The sequence below is a fragment of the Erythrolamprus reginae genome, chromosome 6 (genome assembly GCF_031021105.1).
Source record: "Erythrolamprus reginae isolate rEryReg1 chromosome 6, rEryReg1.hap1, whole genome shotgun sequence".
NCBI classification, from domain to species: Eukaryota; Metazoa; Chordata; class Lepidosauria; order Squamata; family Dipsadidae; genus Erythrolamprus; species Erythrolamprus reginae.
In genome coordinates this window covers 38,036,485-38,057,742 of record NC_091955.1, presented here as the reverse complement: position 1 = coordinate 38,057,742, position 21,258 = coordinate 38,036,485, and the positions used below count along the sequence as shown (strand labels likewise).

The window sequence follows — 21,258 nt, the reverse complement described above, 5'->3', positions numbered from 1 at the left end:
GCTGGGTGTGGTTTGATGGCTCAGCAATTGTCTGCTGTGTAGAAACTTCCTGGTGAGTCATTGATGTAACTGAGGTATGCTGATTAGTTAATGGTTGTAGATTAGGCATGATATCCTGAGTAGTTGAAGCTTGCAGGCTACTTGATTGTTTTGCAATGTGTGTTCTGAGTCTGGTTTCAGTTTCTATGGCTGGGATACGTTTGAGGGCTGGTTTCCAGATGTCTGGTAGGCGGGAGGTATCATCCCACTTGTTCATATTTTGGGGATGTTTTTCTATCTCGATGGCTTCCATGATTATTCTTTTGCTGTAGTGTTCTGTTTTGGAAATTAATTTGGTACTGTCAAAATCAATTTCATGACCTGTAGTTTTGAAGTGTTGGAAAAGGGAGGAGGTTTTTTCTTTTTTCCTTAATGCATTCTAATGTTCTGAAACACGTGCATTTACTCTCCTGTTAGTTTGTCCAATATATGTGGCTGGGCAGATTTTACACGGTATTTGATAAACTCCCTGGTTTTCTAGCTGGATATTGTCTTTGGGATTTCTTAGGATGTTGGCTATTTTTTTATCTGTACTGTCTTTATCTGGCTGTCTTGATGTTGTGTTTGCGGAGAATTTTGCTGATTTTATCTGTGGTGCCTTTGATGTAAGGGAGGAGGGCGATGCCATTGTCCTGTTCTGTGTCTTGGTTCTTGGGGGGTGTCTCTTTTTGGATTAAGTTGGTGATTGCCTCTCTTTGGAATTAATACATTTGTGAGACTGTGTAATTCGGGTTCCAGGTGGTCTTTGTCGGCTAGGCGTTTGGTTCTGGAAATGAGGGTCTTGGCTACGGAATTGATCTGTGCAGGGTGATGGTGGGATTTTGCATTCAAGTAGCGGTTGGTGTGTGTCTTCTTCTGGTAGACGGTATGTCCTAAGGAGCCATTGGGTTTTTTGTTGATTAGGACATCCAGGAAGGGAAGTTTGTTGTTGGTTTCTATTTCCATGGTGAATTGTATTTTGGGGTGTAGGCTGTTGAGATGTGTGAGGAAGCTGTCCAGTTTTTCTTTCCCATGTGGACAAATTACGAAGGTATCATCTACATATCTAAGCCAGAGTTTGGGTTTGGGTTCAGATTTCTCCAAGGCATTAGTTTCAAAATATTCCATGTATAAGTTAGAAATGACGGGTGACAGGGGTGATCCCATGGGGGCTTCTTCTATCTGTTTGTATCTTTGTCCATTTTGGATGAAGTATGTATTCATCAGGCAGTGGTTGGTCAGATCTAAGATGTGCTTCGGGGGTTGTATTTGTTTTGGATGGCTGTCAGGGCTTCTTTAATAGGCACTTGGGTGAAGAGAGATATGACATTGAAGCTTAAGAGAAGGTCACTGGGTTGTAGGTTTTGTTCCTTTATGATTTCTATGAAGTGGAAAACTCATCCCACTGACTCACCAGGAAGTTTCTACACAGCAGACAATTGCTGAGCCATCAAACCACACCCAGCCACCAGTATTTATAGAAGGAAGGCAGCTGAGGTCTCGCTGTAGAACAAGGACAGAAACACCAGCCTGAAGATGATGAGTGGGATCTCATCGAAACGTCGCCAGAAATTTCCAAATCCTACATGGGAAGAAACCCGAATATACCAAGACCATCATACCTGTACCTGTGAAAATCTACGAAAACAAATATATGTGTGTGTGTGTGTGTGTGTGTAAATATTGTGCCTTGCTAGTTTATGATGGTTTATGTTTTGTTAGGATATTCCACAGTGATTTAAAAAAAAACATTTGATGAGTCTCTCATCCCCTATTTTGTGGCTTCACAAAGTGAACTAAGCCATGAACCAAGGTGAGTAAACCATACCACAAGAAGCATATAAGTTCCATTACAAGGCATTCTATAACATCATTCCCAGTTTGTTTCAGAGTACACTTTTGCTACCAAATGTGGTGCAGGAGTAACAGAAATGTTTCAGAAGCTTTCATTCAGGTTCTTCATTTTCCAAATACACTTTAACTAAAATACTCTTAAATGTTTGCTATTTGAATAACTGGATTTGCCTCATGATATCCCATTCAAACTCTTAGTAGCTTCAATAATATAGGCATGAGACTGTGAACATAATTAAATAAAAATTTTGGGGATGAATTAAGGAAATTATTTATAAAAGGTAAATATGTCATTAGTAAAGATAATTTATCTTTTATTAGATTTAATATGTTTGGTTGATTTCCATTATTATTTCAGAAGATTTTCTTTTAAATAAGCTTTCAGTATTTCCAATCTGCTAGATTTCTCTAAATCACATTTAATAGCATTTTTCTCCTAATGTAAAATTCAGAAGCATTAACTGAAACAAAATACTTTTTTAAGAATGCAAAAGTATGGAATTTGTTGCTGCAAAATTACTAGAGATATTGGATACATTTATAAAGGATATCTGTAAAAGTGATTATACAATGAGCCAGTTTAGCTATAACATATTGGTATTTATTATTGTACAACGACTGGTTACCCTTATATTATGCCCATTATTTTCTTTTTCTCAATACTCATGTACAGTGTTGTAACTATGTTTAATACATTTAAAAATCAAATCAAGCTGCGGTTTTCAAGTTTGGAATACACAAATGAACATATGACATTATATTGCAGATTCAAATACATTTCTGAAGTAGATCGCTCATAGTGTTTTTGTTTGGCTAAAATAAAAGCTGATTATTTAATCTACTATTTTCTTTAGCACAATGAAAAAGCAAAGAGTACCAAATCAAAATAGTGAAACAGCAATGAGGACATGAATCTCTTTGATAACTTAAATTAATAAATTACACAGGGGTGCTGCTGCCCGGATTGGGGGGGGGGGCACGCAGTGGGGTAGTGAAAATGGAGCGCCACCCAGAGTACCCAATTTGCACTGAAAGATGTTGAAAGAAACTGCAGGACGTCCTCTTTGGGCAACCTCTGCTTTCTTCCCGAAAGCGTTTAAAAACTCCAAAGCTGGCGATTCTGCTACAAACAAAAGAGACTAGGAAAAGTATAAGGAGATAAGATCTGGAATCAATCTGTGTGATTTGGGTTTCTGTTTCCCCCTCCTTTCCGAATGCTATAGTATTCTTTGAAACAGAGGTCTTCATAGCTGGCTGGAAAATTCTGGGAGTTGAAATTCACAAGCCTTAAAGTTTCCAAGTTTGGGGATCCCTGCTCTATAAAATGAAATTAATAATGCTTGAAACCTAATGTTTTGCCAGAAACCTTGATTTTGCTTGGTAGTCTGCAGGAAGGAAAACATTCTACTGTTATGTAGAATGGAGCATTTTGTGATATACACTTAGGCTGTGAAAGTAGCAAGGAACACTTTAGATTGTTGCCTTTGAGTAAGTCACATGATCGTCAAGCTATCTGGTCACATGGCTGGCAAGCCAATTCTACCTGGTCACATGACCATCAAACCACACCAACAAAATAAGCCATGTCCACAGTTTGGTAGTAAAAATTTTGGTAGCCCTTCACTGAAATTACTGAGTAGAGTTTTTAATGGAATTTACAAACTTAATGATAATGTACCCAACATAACATTGGTTTTGTGAACAATAGCACTAAAATCTCATGTCCTATCATGCTTTGTAATTGGATATTTGCTGTATGATATCAATTTTATATGATTTCAAATGTGAATGCTGACCAGATGTTTTAGACCTACTGTAGTTTCCCTTAATTCCATCTAACACCGAAATTTCCACAAAGGCTGGGAATGAAAATCTGCAGATACCCTCTTGAAGAGCAGATAGACCGTTACATTTTTCAGTATAGACTGAACCATTCAATCAATGATTACAGAAAGTGTCATTCTGTAATCAATGATTACAGAAAGACCACAATTGGGTCTGGAATCTCAGTCATTGAGTAAAGTAGTTGTTAAGTGAAATACTATATTACTATTTTATTCAATGGCTACAATCCCAACTCTTCTAATTGTGGTTGTAAAGCGGGAAATTGATCATTAGTTGAAACATTGAACAGAGCCATGGGTCTGCCCTGTCCTTGGTGGGTTGGAGAGAGGGAATTAACTCCCACACCACCCAGGGGGCCTTTCCTAATACCATCAGAGATAATCATTGTGAGAATTATAACATTAACTAATGTTTTCCACAGATTTGGGGTTCATTTCTCCAGCGCAGCAAGTAATGTCCTCAGTGCACTGGAGATAAAGGTTTCAAAACTGGTGAAAACACTAGAAAACACCATTGCTCTGGATGGCTTAACTCTGGAATACTGTAATGTTTTTAGTAGTGGTTTCCTTTTCAAGCTTGTTTCAATATACAGTAATACCTAGTCTTATGAACTTAATTGGTTCCAGGACAAGGTTCGTAAGGTGAAAAGTTCGTAAGATGAAACAATGATTCCCATAGGAATCTATGGAAAAGCCAATAATGCGTGCAAGCCCATTAGGAGAATCCAAAATATTAAGGCTTAAAAAAAAAAGCGGTGGCCAGAAAAAGCTGAGGGGAACGGAGTCGGGGGAGGGAGTCCCAACGAAGCAAGGTGAAAAGAGCCTCTCTTGAGCTCCATGAGTCCCTGCCTCCTGTTTTTGCCCCCCCTCCACTCTGCTCATCTCCCCCACACCTTTCTCCTCTTTTGAGCTCCATGAGTCTTTTCTTCCCGTTTTTTCCCACCCCACTCTCCTCATCTCCTCCACACCTTTCTCCTCTCTTGAGCTCCATGAGTCTTTTCTTCCCGTTTTTTCCCACTCTGCTCATCTCCCCCACACCTTTCTTCTTTCTTGAGCTCCATGAGTCTTTTCTTCCTGTTTTTTCCCACTCTGCTCATCTCCCCCACACCTTTCTCCTCTCTTGAGCTCCATGAGTCTTTTCTTCCCGTTTTTTCCCACCCCACTCTGCTCATCTCCCCCACACCTTTCTCCTCCCTTGAGCTCCATGAGTCTTTTCTTCCCGTTTTTTCCCACCCCACTCTGCTCATCTCCCCCACACCTTTCTCCTTTCTTGAGCTCCATGAGTCTTTTCTTCCCATTTTTTCCCACCCCACTCTCCTCATCTCCTCCACACCTTTCTTCTCTCTTGAGCTCCATGAGTCTTTTCTTCCCATTTTTTCCCACCCCACTCTCCTCATCTCCTCCACACCTTTCTCCTCTCTTGAGCTCCATGAGTCTTTTCTTCCCGGTTTTTCCCACTCTCCTCACCTACCCCACACCTTTCTTCTCTCTTGAGCTCCATGAGTCTTTTATTCCCGTTTTTCCCACTCTGCTCATCTCCCCCACACCTTTCTCCTTCCTTGAGCTCCATGAGTCTTTTCTTCCCGTTTTTCCCCACCCCACTCTGTTCATCTCCCCCACACCTTTCTCCTCTCTTGAGCTCCATGAGTCTTTTCTTCCCGTTTTTTCCCACGCCACTCTGCTCATCTCCCCCACACCTTTCTCCTCCCTCGAGCTCCATGAGTCTTTTCTTCCCGTTTTTCTCCACCCCACTCTCATCTCCCCCACCCCTATCTCCTCCCTTGAGCTCCATGAGTCTTTTCTTCCCGTTTTTTCCCACCCCACTCTGCTCATCTCCCCCACACCTTTCTCCTTCCTTGAGCTCCATGAATCTTTTCTTCATGTTTTTTCCCACCCCACTCTGATCATCTCCCCCACACCTTTCTCCTTCCTTGAGCTCCATGAGTCTTTTCTTCCCATTTTTTCCCACCCCACTCTCCTCATCTCCCTCACACCTTTCTCCTTCCTTGAGCTCCATGAGTCTTTTCTTCCCGTTTTTTCCCACCCCACTCTGCTCATCTCCTCCACACCTTTCTCCTCTCTTGAGCTCCATGAGTCTTTTCTTCCCATTTTTTCCCACCCCACTCTGCTCATCTCCCCCACACCTTTCTCCTCTCTTGAGCTCCATGAGTCTTTTCTTCCCGTTTTTTCCCACCCCACTCTGCTCATCTCCCCCACACCTTTCTCCTCTCTTGAGCTCCATGAGTCTTTTCTTCCCGTTTTCCCCCACCCCACTCTCATCTCCCCCATACCTATCTCCTCCCTTGAGCTCCATGAGTCTTTTCTTCCCGTTTTTTCCCACCCCACTCTGCTCATCTCCTCCACACCTTTCTTCTCTCTTGAGCTCCATGAGTCTTTTCTTCCCGTTTTTTCCCACCCCACTCTGCTCATCTCCCCCACACCTTTCTGCTCTCTTGAGCTCCATGAGTCTTTTCTTCCCGTTTTTCCCCACCCCACTCTGCTCATCTCCCCCACACCTTTCTCCTCTCTTGAGCTCCATGAGTCTTTTCTTCCCGTTTTTCCCCACCCCACTCTGCTCATCTCCCCCACACCTTTCTCCTCTCTTGAGCTCCATCAGTCTTTTCTAACCCTTTTTAACTAACCCCACTCTGCTGATCTCCCCCACACCTTTCTCTTTCCTTGAGCTCCATGAGTCTTTTCTTCCCATTTTTCCCACCCCACTCTGCTCATCTCCCCCACACCTTTCTCCTCTCTTGAGCTCCATGAGTCTTTTCTTCCCGTTTTTTCCCACCCCACTCTCCTCATCTCCCCCACACCTTTCTCCTCTCTTGAGCTCCATGAGTCTTTTCTTCCCATTTTTTCCCACCCCACTCTCCTCATCTCCCCACACCTTTCTTCTCTCTTGAGCTCCATGAGTCTTTTATTCCTGTTTTTGTCCCCCCAACTTTGCCCATTTTTGCAATCCTGGGATTTTCCTCCTGGGATTTCCCTATAGCATTGCGTTTTTGCGGAAGTCAGGAGGTGGGGTTTCCCATGGAGGGGAGCCTCGGGGGATCTCAGGATCGCAAAAACTGGCGCTTGGCTTGCAACGAAAGTCTGGAGGCGGGGCATTCCAGCGGCAGTTTCGTAAGGTGAAAAAAGTTCGTAAGAAGAGGCAAAAAAATTCCAAACCCTGGGTTCGTATCTCGAAAAGTTCGTATGACGAGGCGTTCGTATCACGAGGTACCACTGTAGTTTCTGTTGTTACCAGGCTGTGTAACATCATCAGAAAGGATTCTTTTGTCCTATTAGTTTATAAATGTCTTGTGTATCCTTATGGTCAATTGGTCATTTGATTGGTTGTTTATTTGGAGGTATATTTATATTCTGAGCAGCTTTGGTTCTCTTGTTGATAAGGTTGTTTGAATTGACTGGTTTGTTAGATATTCATATGCTAGATGTAGATCAATAACTTTTTAACTGCTCCTTTGGTAGAATACCAGGCTTCCATAAATTCACATGAGTGGCAGGTGCTGGCATGGCCAATGATTTTTGTTCCTTCCCATCAAACAGCTCTTCTTTATTATCAAAGTGGTTTGAGATCAGTGATTTTTGGTCCTGCCATTTAACTGCTAGTTGATGTTCATGAACCCTTATTGTCTTCCTGGTTGTTGCACATGGAATTGGTTATAATTGTTGCAGTTCATTTTGTATACTATGTTGCTGTTGTCTTCTTTCTGTATTTTGCCTTTGACTTTAGATAGCTCTTTTCTGAGTATAAATGTGAGTTTTTGAATTATCATTATTCCTAGGAGTTGCAGTATTCCAGCAGCTGTTCAGATGTTCCTTTGATGTATGGCAGGACTTGATTTTGTGTTGTGGTTGGCTGTGTATTTTGTTGGGGTTTGGATGACAAGGATCATATTAGGAATTTTTTTGGATAGCAACTGCAGAGGAAAATATTGAAAAGTGCTTCTCTTCTGCTTTTCTTAATGACTCTGTGCTGCAGTGTGTTCTGTTTTTTTTTAAAGGATCCAGATGTAGCTCTGCTTGTATGCAGTGGGGTGGCTGCTTGTGAATTTTAGAATTTGGTCTGTGTGCGTGGATTTTTTATATGCGTTCCAAGACCATCCATAAAAAATGAATTTCCGTGAAGTAGAGGAAATATATTTTTAATGTATTTAACAATTATTTGGACTTTTAAAACCCACCCTTTGCATTAAACAGTCATTCTATAATGTTTCTCAGCTGGAACTACATGTGATATCTTACCAGTTTCTTTAATAGAGTACAGTAGTACTGTGGAAGAAGTTTATGAATTTTTAATGGATTTAAGCCCCCTTTGAATACCCATGAAGTAGCAAATCCGCAAAAGATGAACCATGAAATAGCAAGGGATTACTGTATACAGGTTGTTAATTTGTCGTTATCTTGTCTCCTTATGTCAATATTTAGGAAGGGGAATTGTTCTTTTACACACTCATGTGTAAAACTGATGTGAATATTTTGTTGAGTAAATGGTGTATCTCTTAATAATCTGTTGCATTTGATGATGGTAAAAGTGTTGTCCTTGTAACGTATCCAAAATTTTGGCTGGATGATTGGCAGGACTCTGCATGTAAGTTTCTGCATTACTGCTTCTGCTATTAGGCTAGATATAGGTGATCCCATAGGTGTACCTTGTATTTGTTGATAGATTTTGCCAATAAATTTGAAGTACGTTATGTGGCATAATTACAGATATTTCATAGTAGTGTCAGTGACACGAAGTGTTCTTTAGGTGTCTTTTCATTATGGCTTTAATTTTCTGTAAGTAGATCGTAGATAGTTTTTTGGCCAGGTTAGTGTTGATAGATATGAATAATGCAGTCATGTCAAATGAGACCATTATTTCTACTTCATTGATTTTGATGTTATTAATTAGTTGAAGGAATTGCTCAGGTGTGTTTATAAAATAAGCCAAATTGTTGATGGTGAAATCTTTTTCTTAAGCTTTTGCTAGTTTGTAGCTTGGTGCTCCAGATAACGCCACGATGAGATAGAGAGGAATTTCATTTTTGTGTATTTTGGTAAGTCAGTAGAATTTGGGTATAGTGGAGTCTTGTGGTAAGTTTTATTTCTGTTGAAGTTCATTGTTGGGGATAGATAATTTTTCAACATATGTAAGATTGTTTTCAGCTACTAGCTGAGGAAAGCCATTCCTGTTGCTCCATACTTCTACTGTTTAAATATATTTCAGTTAAATACCAGAAAGTGTTCCCTTTATTATAAATATGACACTTCATCAAGCTAATAGGTTATAGGATAGACTTGCAATCAACAAGAGAACCAATAATCTATTCAGAATTTGAATATAACTCCAAACAACCAATCAAATGACCATACTGGCACCCAAGACATTTAGAATAGAATAGAATAGAATAGAATAGAATAGAATTTTATTGGCCAAGTGTGATTGGACACACAAGGAATTTGTCTTGTGCAAAAGCTCTCAGTGTACATAAAAAAAAGATACATTTGTCAGGAATCATGTGGTACAACACTTAATTATTGTCATAGGGTCAAATAAGCAATGAAGAAACAATAATAATAATAAGCTTATTAATTTATAAGCTAGGGAGAATAGGACAAGAAAATTCTGCTGGTAATGTTACCCAGTCTGGTAATGAAACATTCAGAAGCTAAAATTGAAACAAGTTTGGAGAGCAAACCACTGCCAAAATCCAAGCGTTATTATTATTTCTCAGTAATGTTTTCTCTGGAGGAGCGTAAAACTTGGCTTTCATTAGTGTTTTCTTTTCCAGAGTGGAAAATGCTACCAAACTTCAGCATTCTGAAATGGTCAGAACCTTAGCACTACCACTTTTGCCAGGTTTGAATTCTGTTACCCCAGTATGTCAAGGGATTTCCTCCCCACCCTCATCCCCCATGCAGGGAGAGAAAATTCTCTGTACTGAGAGAGCGGGTCCAGCAGTCACGTGAGTTGCTCGCTGTCCAATCCGTTGAGGACCGAGCCTAGTCTTTAAAAAGTCTGCTGGATCCACCCCTTCCCCAGAATTCGCTGGGTCCTGCAATCCAGCAGGACATGTGGTGGCTCATTCCTCTTGCAAAACACCTTCCCCTCGTCCATCCATCCATCCATCCATCCATCCATCTATCTATCTATTTATCCATCCACCCACCCACCCACCCACCCACCCACCCACCCACCCACCCACCCACCCACCCACCCACCCACCCACCCACCCACCCATCTATCTATCTATCTATCTATCTATCTATCTATCTATCTATCTTTCTATTCAGATAAGTAAAATTTAATTCTATCTTTTACTCTAAAGCTTGCCTTGGTTGCGCGCCAGTCTTACTGGGCTCGGCGCCGAGGGAGAAACTGCCGGTTTTTTCCAAAACACCCTCCTGCTCGTGCCGCTGCCGGATTGCATTTACTAGTAAATCTACTCGGCCAGGAGGTTTACCGGCAAGCTAAGGATTGATTTTAAAAGGAAAAAAGGGGTTTTTTTCTTCCTGCGGTGTGGGACTGTTAGCAAGCTTCCCTTGATTGTCCCCCGGACTTTAGACTCCCCTCCGTTTTTAAAATCTCGGAGCGGTTTATTTTGGCACGAAGGCCCTCAGTGCCCAGTTATTGTTGGCCCTTGTGGATCGCCCACACGCGTCCCGTCTGGCACCAGTAAGTCCGCCGCTTGGCCCTGGAGTAAGCTTTGAATCCCTCAGGCCTTTTCTCCCTGGTTAGGCCTCCAAACCAGTGAGCCTTGGTTTACTTTGATTAAGGTTAGTGAGGCCTGCCCTTCTGCACTCCCTGGCATGAACTCTGGTACTGACCAGATTGACTGTGAGTCGCAGACGCTCCTTGGCCTAGGAGCAGGGGCCCCTTCCTCTTGGGAACGTTGCCCTAGAAGCTTCTCCCATCAGATTTTGGCTCAAGTCTTGTCCCTGTAATTTGTTCAAGCCATGACTTCATTTCCCAAGAGAGGCACATCTAAAGGTCCCAGAGAGATTAGGCCTACTGGTGATGAAATTGATAATATCCCCCAGGCCTCTTCCTCCTCTTCCTCGGGAGCCCCTACTTGGGCTAAACCCACCAGGGCTGAGAAGAGAAGGGACCAAGCCTTGCAGAGAATCCATGAAAAATCAGCTAAACGTTTAAAGGTGCAGGACCAAGTGCACATCAGCAATGACCCCCCAGAGGCTTCTAACCTGCCTCCCTCTGGGGTCCCTGTGCTCTCTCTGGATGAGCCAAACCTAAGCAGACCCCAACCTAACTAATGGGGCTTAGGTCCAGAGGAGCCAGACATTATGGAAGATCCCTCCGAGCTGGACCCATCCCAGGCCTACAGGGAATCTCCATCTTTACCTGCAACCACTACTAATCTGCCTCCAGAGTTTCAATCTATGTTTTCTGCCTTATCGGCCATCAATGTGCCTTCTCACTCTCGTCCCCTTCCATGCGCCCCTAGGCCCGTGAGTTCACTCTCATCCTACAGAATTCCAAATAATGAGGATTCAGATTCTTCTCAGGATGAGAACGATGACGTAGACGTAGAGGATAAAGATGACCCTTTTTATTGCCTGTCAAAAGATGAGGATCAAATCAAGATTCCAATTCTGGCTGTGATCTTTCCTTTTCAACTCTTCAAATCTCTTCTATTTAAAGCAAGAGTTTCTGCAGGCGTAGCCGGGCAAGATAAACAGTCTGCTCCTTCCACAGATCCTCCTGAGGAAAATCTACCATACTTCATGGAGGAACAGGAAGACAAAGAGGTCATTCCAATGCCCAAATTGTTTAAAGATGCTCTGCTCAAGCAGTGGGACCACCCAGCCTTGCCTTCAATCCCACAACCAAAGACAAGAAATTATATAAGCTTTCCCCATCTTATGAAGATCTTCTTGTCTGCCCTAAACCTGATGAACTGGTTAAGACTTTACACTCTGCGGGTGCTATGCCTGGTGAAGCAGAGGAGGTTTTAAAACCCGAAGACAAACGCCTAGAGCAGATGCTCAAAATATGTTTCTTCGCGGATACCTGGGCTATCAAGAATGCAGCAGCAGCATCTTTCTTTTCTAGAGCTATGCTTTTATTGCTTCAACAGCTCCAGCAGCACATCCCCCCTGATGATCTACGAGGCCAACAGGATTTCAACAAAGTTTTTGCAGCGGCCCAATATGTAGCTGATGCTACCCTGCAATCATCAAGATTTCCAGCCAGGTCACTAGCGGCCTCAACGACGGCCAGAAGGCTTCTATGGCTGCACTCTTGGCAGGCGGGAGTGAGGCAAAAATGGCAGCTGGCCATGGGTCCTTTAAAGCGCGATCTCCTATTTGGCAACCTCCTGGACCCTCTTTTCACTGAAACCGCTGACAAAAAGAAAGTTTTGGGGCCCACCAACAAGAAGGCCATCAAAACTCAACCCTTTCAACATCCCAATCATCAATAGAATCAAGGGTTCGCCTTCCAGAGAAACTCAGGTCAGTATTCCCCTCGTTTTTGTTCTCAAGCTGGCAGAAACCCCAGGGGTAGAGGATCCCATTACCAAAGAGGTTCCTCCTCGACCAGAGCTTCCAGAAAGCCCAGATGGTGAGCTTCATTCCACTCCCATAGGGAGGCGCCTGGCTTGGTTCTCCTCCAGATGGCGCCATTCCTGTAAGAACCCCTGGGTTATTGCTACTGTGGAATGGGGTCTTCAGTTGGAGTTTATTTCCATACCTCCTAAACGTTTCATTTCTTGCCCATCCCCCAGGTCTTCCACATCTCATCTCCGAATGGGGGAAGCTATTCAACATCTGTTGTCTATCAGGGCTATCCAACCTGTTCCATTTTCCCAAAGAGGTCTGGGCTTCTACTCCATCCTCTTCATGGTCCCTAAGACATCTGGAGGATGGAGAGCCATCTTGGACCTTAAAAATTTGAACCAGTTTATTAAATATAGGAAAATTTAAGATGCATTCTTTGTCATCCATCCTAGCCGCTATCCATCCTGGGGACTTTATGGTCTCCTTGGATCTCACGGAAGCCTATCTTCATATTCCCATTGCCAAAGGTCACAGGAAATTTCTACACTTTGCCTTCCAGGGCAAGCACTATCAATATAGGGCCATGCCCTTCGGGCTCTCCTTGGCTCCTCGAGTCTTTACTAAGCTCCTAGGAGCCCTGGTGGCTCACATCTGAGCCACGCCCATTCATATTTTATGCTATTTGGATGACATATTAATTCATGGGGCCCCTAAAGAGGACATCTGCTCAGACCTCAACATTACCATGTCTATCCTACAGGATCATGGTTTCTCAATTAATCTCAAAAAAAGTCAGCTCCATCCGTCTACTTCTATTCAACACCTGGGTGCCATCATAGATTCGGATGTCTCTCAGGTTTTTCTCTCTACTGAGAGAAAAGTCAGTATTAAGAAGCTCATTTCCCAAATACGATCTCAGAGAAGGACTTCCATCGTTACCCTGTCTTCTCTACTGGGAAAGATGATATCCTGCATTGGCATTATCCCCTGTGCCCGTCTTCATGCCAGGGATCTCCAATGGCTTCTGTTACCATTCCAGAGATCGGGGAACAGCAACTCGACATGCCTCATCACCGTCCCATCCACAGTTTTAAGATCCCTTATGTGGTGGACCTCCCCTGCTCTGGACAAAGGATCTCCCTTCAGGTGTCCAGATCAATTCACCATCACCACGGATGCCATCTTATCGGGTTGGGGAGCCCATACCCAGGGCCTGATAGCCCAAGGCACGTGGTCAGCGGAGGAGGCTTCCAGACCTATCAACTGGCTGGAATTGAGAGCAGTGTCTTTGGCCCTCAAACAATTCAAACCGCACATCATCAATCAACATGTTCTGATTCTCATGGACAATATAGCTACAAAGAGTCATATTTACAGACAAGGGGGCACCAGGTACAAGGCCCTGATGAGAGAAGCCCTGAAGTTGGGTCTCTGGGCAGAGAGGCATCTTCAGTCGTTAAAGGCCAACCACATATTGGCAGTCCTCAATGTACAAGCGGATTGGCTCTCCCGGTCGACTCTAGACCCAGGAGAGTGGAGCCTTCATCCGGCTCTGTTTCAGCAAATCTGCCTCAGGTTTGGTCACCCATTGCTAGACCTATTTGCGACCGAGGCCAATGCTCAACTCCCTCGATTCTACTCCAGGTTCCCATCCCCGGGAGCAGAGGCGATTAATGCACTCAGAATCCCTTGGCCTCGAGGGCTGCTTTACGCCTTCCCTCCAAATCCAATTCTTCCAGATGTAATCCACAAAATCATCCTTGAGAAGGCCCAGGTGATTCTGATAGCCCCTCACTGGCCACGCCGGCCCTGGTTTACGGACCTGCAACGTTTGTCCATCCAGGACCCCTGGCGACTCCCCGTTTCGGAGGATATGTTGCAGCAGGGGGCCTCTCTCCATCCAGATCCGGAGTGGTTCCACCTCACCGCTTGGCTATTATCCGGCGTGACTTAGACCTGCAAGGATACGACCCGGACACTGTAGAAATAATTCTAAAAGCCAGAAGAGTGTCCACCAACAGGATTTACGACCATACCTGGTCCAAATTCCACCAATGGTGCTCACAGGAGGATCTATCCCCCCTGTGTATTCCCATCCACAGGATAGTAGCTTTCCTCATGAAAAGGTTCCAGCAAGGCCTTTCATCCAGTACCATCTGTCACCATCTGGCAGCCCTATCTTCAGTCTTAGCAGGGCCTTGCAGACAACCACTCCGCTCCTTTCCGGAAATTCAAGAATTTTTTAGAGGTATTTCAAACCTCAAACCTTCCAGGGTTCACAAATACCCATCCTGGGACTTACCGAGGGTTCTCCATTCCCTTACTCAGGCACCCTACGAACGCCTAAGGTCAGCGTCCTTCACGTACCTATCTTACCAGGTAGCATTCCTGATGGCGATAACATCTGCCCGACACATCTCAGAATTAGCAGCCCTTTCAATTAGGCAGAATCTATGCCAGTTCCATTCTGACAAAATAGTCCTGCGTTTGGACCCCACCTTTCTATGCATGGTCAGTTCCATGTTCCACAGATCCCAGGATATTGTGTTGCCTTCATTTTGTTCCAACGAGAACCATCATGCGGTCAAATGGCACACCCTAGATCTCACCAGAGCGCTGAGAATCTACATCCAATGGACAAGACTCATTCGGAGGCCTGAAGCTCTATTCGTGGCCTACCATCTCAGAACCATAGGATCCAAGGTATCCTCAACCGTAATAGGCCGTTGGATCCGAGGGACTATCTCAAAGGCTTATGAGTCAGCTTCCCTCACCATACCTAGAAGTATCACAGCACATTCCACAAGAGGTGCAGCCACATCTGCCGCATGGGCAACTCAAGCTCCATTGGAAGAAGTCTGCAAAGCAGCCACTTGGGCCTCTCCAAACTCTTTCATAAGGTGTTGTGGTTAGCTCTGGCCCAGCTCCTGCCCCAAGGAATGTGCAGGTGGATGTGGGAAAAACATCCACATGCTGTTTTGCTCCTGATGGAATCTGCCGACGAAGCCTCCTCTGACCAAGGAAGCGTGAGTGACAGGGAAGAGGGGAGTTTGGCAGACAGCCTAGGAGGAGATCAATCATCTGTATCATCCCTGGATTCTGAACAAGAATTAATGACACATCCACGCATGCGTAGAGTGATGCATAGGAGACAACAACTGAAGGATTATTACAAGAGAAAATGAGGCCACCTGTGGTAATTAGTGCTACAGATAAAAGTGCAGCCTGGTGTTTAAGCCTCATGGCAATTTATCTGATTCATTGTTTCATCAAGATCGTGGTTTTTGTGCTGTTCAAGATTGTGTGTGGACTCTCTGGACTTTAGAATTCGACTCAATTTCCCAGTTATTGGGTGAGCAATTGGATTGCATTTAACCTGTGCCTTGTGTGTACCAGAAAATCCCTTTGACATTTAAAAAGGGAGCTGTTTCTGTTTTTCTGTTTATAAAAACTTTTGGGTTTTCCTTTTATCATGTGGTGTGTGTCTTCCCGGACTAATTACCCTAGTCGGCAGAAGAGTCCTCCAATCCGTTATCTCTCACGATAGTGAACTAATCCCTTCCTAGGGACTCATCTATTGGGTATGTCCCACGTGACTGCTGGACCCGCTCTCTCAGTACGGAGAATAGGCGTTGATTGCTTACCTGAACGCCTCTTCTAGTACGATGAGCGGGTACAGCGGTCACTTCCCTCCCTGTATTTCTTTCTAACTATGTATATTCCTTTAACCTGTTTCTTTCCTATCATGAGAGTTGAACACTATTGAGCCACCATAATTGAGCCTAAGTCTACGGATTTGTGAATTCTGGGGAAGGGGCAGATCCAGCAGGCTTTTAAAGACTAGGCTCGGTCCTCAACGGATTGGACAGCGAGCAACCCACATGACTGCTGTATCCGCTCATCACACGAGAAGAGGCATTCAGGTAAGCAATCAACGCCTATTCTCTTGCACTGGGGGAACAGACCTGAAATCTGATGAAAATACTTGTAAATGCCAGCATTCTGAGCCATTTTCCCCTTCGGAAGTATGGAAATGCCAACATTTGCTAGTGTTTTCCCCTGCTGAGGGACTGAAACAAATAGTACTGTTTTTGCTAGATCTGAGCTCCTTTTTTCTAGCATATGGGAGGATCTTCCCTCTCTTCGTGGAAAGGAGAAGAAATCCCTCAGTGGGCTGTAGGAATGAACCTCAAATTTAACATCCCTAACACTTGCAAACTTTCCTGCTGGTCCATTGCTTTTTGAAAAAAATGAGCAGAAAAGATTGCACATGGATCACAGAACACTTGACAACTGGTTCTAAATGCCCAAACTGCAGTCATGTGGCAGGGGAGGGACAGTATGTTGATTTATAATGGCTGGAAGTACTTTACAGGCTATAAAGCTCCTATTCCAAGGTTGTCATCAACTGTCAGTTAAACAATAGGTCGTAAATTGGGGATTACCATATTTTTTGCACTATAAGATGCATACATTAGATTTACAGGAAGAAAACAAAAAAAATCTGCCTCTGCCTCCCAGCACTCATCTGACTAGCGTCCTTGCAGCAAACAGCTTGCTCAGCTTCAGCACGTTATCGCAGCCCCAGCACATGGCTTATCAGGGCTCCACTCCATTGCACCACCACCAGTCAATTGAGCTGAGCTGCTAACACTGCTGCTGGGAAACACTGGAGATTTCATTGCCGAGCAGCTGATTGGCAGATCTTTCTCCCAGAATACTGCCGATCAGCTGTTCTAGGCAGGGATTGCAGCTGCCCATCATCACTGCCGCCATTCGGCAGCAGCAAATGGTGGCATTCCCTGATAGTAGGGATGGCAGCAAACGGCGGTGACGGTACCACCCACCACAATATTCACTCTATAAGATGCACAGACATTTCCAACCACTTTTGGAGAGAGTGGAGTGCATCTTATAGTACACAAAATATTGTACCTCTAATTTATCTATGCCTGGAGCCAACCACATCATCTCCCAGGAGGTACATAGATTTAATATACTGATTTCTGTCTTGTGCTTATCTACTTGCTGATGACCAACAGGCTCAAACTCCTACCTAGTAACCAAGTTGGACCATACTTCTGTCAGCTTCACAGGAACTGCCCATCCAGAGTTCAGATCAGAACAGATCTGAACTTTATCAAATGCTTCAAATATTCCTCATAGTAGTTTTGCATATGTTCCTCTGGCCTCTTCTTTCCTGGTGAAATTGTGTTCCATATAGTATTGGTGAGCAGGATGGTTAAGGCATCATATTAGAAACCAGGAGACTGTGAGTTCTAATCCCACTTTACGCATGAAAGCTGGCTGTGGCTTTTGACCAGTAACTCTCTCTCAGCCAACTAACCTCACAAGGTTGTTGTAGGAAAGATAGGAGGGAGGAGGAGCATTTGGTATGTTTGCCTGTTGAGTTATTTATATGAATAATAAAGGTGAAATATAAATAGATTATGAGGTTAGAATCATAGGTCAGGGCGTAGCACATGCCTGGCATATCTAAAACTTCAGTTTCAGTATTTGTCACTTCTATTTTAAATATTCAGGGATCAGGGCTAACGAAGACGTTTGCTTGACATAATTCAAAGATTCAATCAATTTTAGAAGAACTTGCTAATGAATTGTATCATAATACAGGAGATACAAGCATTCTTTGTGGTTCCAGAAAAATCTTTAAAGTAAAAAACTGGAACATTTCTTGAGTTTCTTCTTTCATTTGATTATTTATATTATTTTAGGCCCAGATTGAAAAATGTGGATCGAAGTAGTGCTCAACATTTGGAAGTTACTGTTGGTGATCTGACAGTCATTATTACAGACTTTAAGGAAAAAACTAAGTCATCACCTGCTTCAAGTGCAACTTCTGCAGACCAGCACAGTCAGAGTGGTTCTAGTTCTGACAATACAGAGAGAGGAATGTCCAGGTCATCTTCACCTCGAGGAGAAGCATCATCACTGAATGGAGAATCTCATTAAAGTTTATTTACTTCCGTTTATTTAGTCTCAAAAAGTTACATATATACAACTTCTGCCAACAGTTATCACATTTTCATGAGTTATTATCACCATGCATGATTATGTTTACTCAAGTATGATTTATGCAGTTTTTTAAAAGCAGTGCTGCAGTGCAATTAAATTGCACTGCAATCTACAAAACATTTTTAGATCAACTTTTTAATCTTCATATACAATGGTGCCATGAAAATGTGGTTTGAATGTTCTTGATACAGTGTTATGGCAAGTCCTTTTCCTCTTTTACTTTAGTGAATTTTAACAGAACTCTTGATTCTATGCTATTGGCATGTACTGAATGAATTAAAAAAAATAGTTCAAGCTGCCTAAATATGTATTATTTGAGAATTGTGAATCATAGTTATATATGTATGCAAGTCAAAGATTAACTTAATCAACTATTGCTGCAAAAGACTTTTCATAATGATTATCTTTAAAACACCTGCTGGTACTTGGTGTGGTTGAATAGAAAAATGTTATTAAATAAAACATTTGTATGAATTTTTGCCAACGTCCAACACATTTTACTGGATTATTGTAACCGAATAATGTTACTAGCTTCTCCAATATTTTCCTCATACATTTAGAAAATTTATTGTTAATGTTTACAAGCAAAAAAGTAAATCTGTTACATTAATTGTTTAGCTTTATAATTCAAATATAGTACTACCTTGTCCTTATACACTGGTATTCTCTGTTATAGAACATAAATTTATTCTGAAATTATTAGTGATTTTCTGTTTTTTTAATTCTATGTCTTAAAACTTGCTGATAACTTTAAAATCCCAAACTTGATACTATCATAACTGATACTTTCTACTTACTTTCTCTGAGATTTGCTCAGTGTTATAGTGATATATCTGTTCAGCAGGAGGCTGGGATCCAAAGAGGCTTTTAAGTTTATTTTGCTTTATTTGTGTGTGATTTTATCCATAGTTCTTTGCACCGTACCAGAGAGCATTCCCGAAGGTCTCCCAAGATTGAACATGAGTAGTGCAGGGGACTACAGTTGGAGGAGGTGAACTTTAAAAGCAATGGTGCCTGTATATGTGTGTATATATGGGTGGGAAAAGAACCTGTGCAGCCTTTAGAATTCAGGCCAGTGATATAAAAAGTTGCACCAGAGTAAATAAGTAACCAAATGCTATATATATTACCTTTCTTGCTGAATCAGCCTTTTGCATTTTTGCATTTTTTATTAAATATTATAGAGTAAATTGTAGGTGAAATACAGTTCTTTTTGTTTTTTGATATGGTGGACATTTATGCATTTAGCAATATAAGATACAAAACAAAAGGATTTACAGTCCTATTCAGTATTATGTAAACTTTTCAATAAAATATTTTTATGAGTATAGGTTTTGAAATTTGGTTTATAATCAGTTATATGTTTTAATGTACAAATTAATGATTAACTCTTTCACCTGTACTGTAGAATTAGAAATATAGTGGGAGGGAAACGATGATTTAGAACTTCTAAGGGTGTTTTTATATATGATTGTTCACTTAAATGAAGGACATTTACTGATGAGAATGTGAACCCAATCTAAAATTATTTTAATTTAGTAATACAGTGATACCTCAAGATACGAACCCCTCGTCTTACGAACAACCCGAGATACGAACCCGGGGTTCAGAAAATTTTTGCCTCTTCTTACGAACTTTTTTCGTCTTACGAACGCCAAACCCGAACTTCCGGGTTCGGCGTTCGGGAGGCTGCTGGGAAGCCCTGCAGCCCAGCTGTCACCTTTTAAAACACCCCCCGGCTGTTTTAAAGGTGACAGCCGGACGGCGGGGCTTCTCGGCGGCGGCGGCAGGTTCGTAAGATGGAAAACGTTCGGGAGGCCGCTTTGGGTTTTTGGCTGGGAGGGAGGGCAGGAGGTCCGGCGCTGGGGGAGGGAGTCAGGAAGGTCCTCCTGCTCCCCCCTCCCAGTGAAAAACACAAAGACGGTCTGCCGCCGGAGACCCCTTTGTATTTTTGGCTGGGGGGGGGAAGCAGGAGGCGCAGGATCGGGCCGGCGGCGGGCGCGGGAAAAGGCAGCAGGTCTGGGACACCCCCCACCCCAGCACTTTGAATCCCGCCGCTTCTGCTGCATACGGGCGATGGGCGGGGCGAGCTGCCACAGACCCTGGCTTCCGCGCCGCTCGTCCCACCCACCGCCCGTATCCAGCAGAAGCTGCTGGATTCAAAGTGCTGGGGTGGGGGGCTGTCGGGACACCCCCCACCCCAGCACTTTGAATCCTGCCGCTTCTGCTGGATACGGGCGATGGGCGGGGTGAGCTGCCACAGCCCCTGGCTTCCGTGCCGCTCGTCCCACCCACCGCCCGTATCCAGCAGAAGCGGCTGGATTCAAAGTGCTGGGGTGGGGGGCTGTCGGGACACCCCCCACCCCAGCACTTTGAATCCCGCCGCTTCTGCTGGATACGGGCGATGGGCGGGGCGAGCTGCCACAGCCCCTGGCTTCCGCGCCGCTCGTCCCACCCACCGCCCGTATCCAGCAGAAGCTGCTGGATTCAAAGTGCTGGGGTGGGGGGCTGTTGGGACACCCCCCACCCCAGCACTTTGAATTCCGCCGCTTCTGCTGGATACGGGCGATGGGCGGGGCGAGCTGCCACAGCCCCTGGCTTCCGCGCCGCTCGTCCCACCCACCGCCCGTATCCAGCAGAAGCTGCTGGATTCAAAGTGCTGGGGTGGGGGGGCTGTCGGGACAAGCCGCGCACAAAGGCCGAGGCGAGGCTGAGCAGGAGAAGCCAACCAGCGAGGCGGTGGGCTGGGAGCCGCAGGCGAAAGGAGCTCGGGCATCGGAGCGCTGCGCCAGGCATTGTTCTCCGGACCCCGCCCGCTCAGCCCGGTGGCAGCCCTTTCCCTCTCCAGGCTGCGGGCGGGGTCCGGAGAACAATGCCCGAGCTCCTTTCGCCTGCGGCTCCCAGCCCACCACCTCGCTGGTTGGCTTCGCCTCCTGCTCAGCCTCGCCTCGGCCTTTGGGCGCGGCTCCTCCGCCGGAGCTCTGCCGCGCGCGCCCCT

General features: G+C 44.1%; 1 protein-coding gene across 3 annotated transcripts in view; it reads left to right on the top strand.

Moving 5' to 3' along the window:
• The window catches only part of YAF2 (YY1 associated factor 2), a 37,630-nt gene extending 18,671 nt beyond the window's left edge, over positions 1-18,959 (top strand). For all 3 annotated transcript variants that reach the window (XM_070755574.1, XM_070755573.1, XM_070755572.1), the window contains exon 4: positions 17,960-18,959. In XM_070755574.1, coding sequence (XP_070611675.1) covers positions 17,960-18,197 — 238 coding nt within the window. In that variant the 3' untranslated portion in view covers positions 18,198-18,959. The remainder of the gene's footprint in view (positions 1-17,959) is intronic.
• The last annotated feature ends 2,299 nt before the right edge of the window (positions 18,960-21,258 follow it).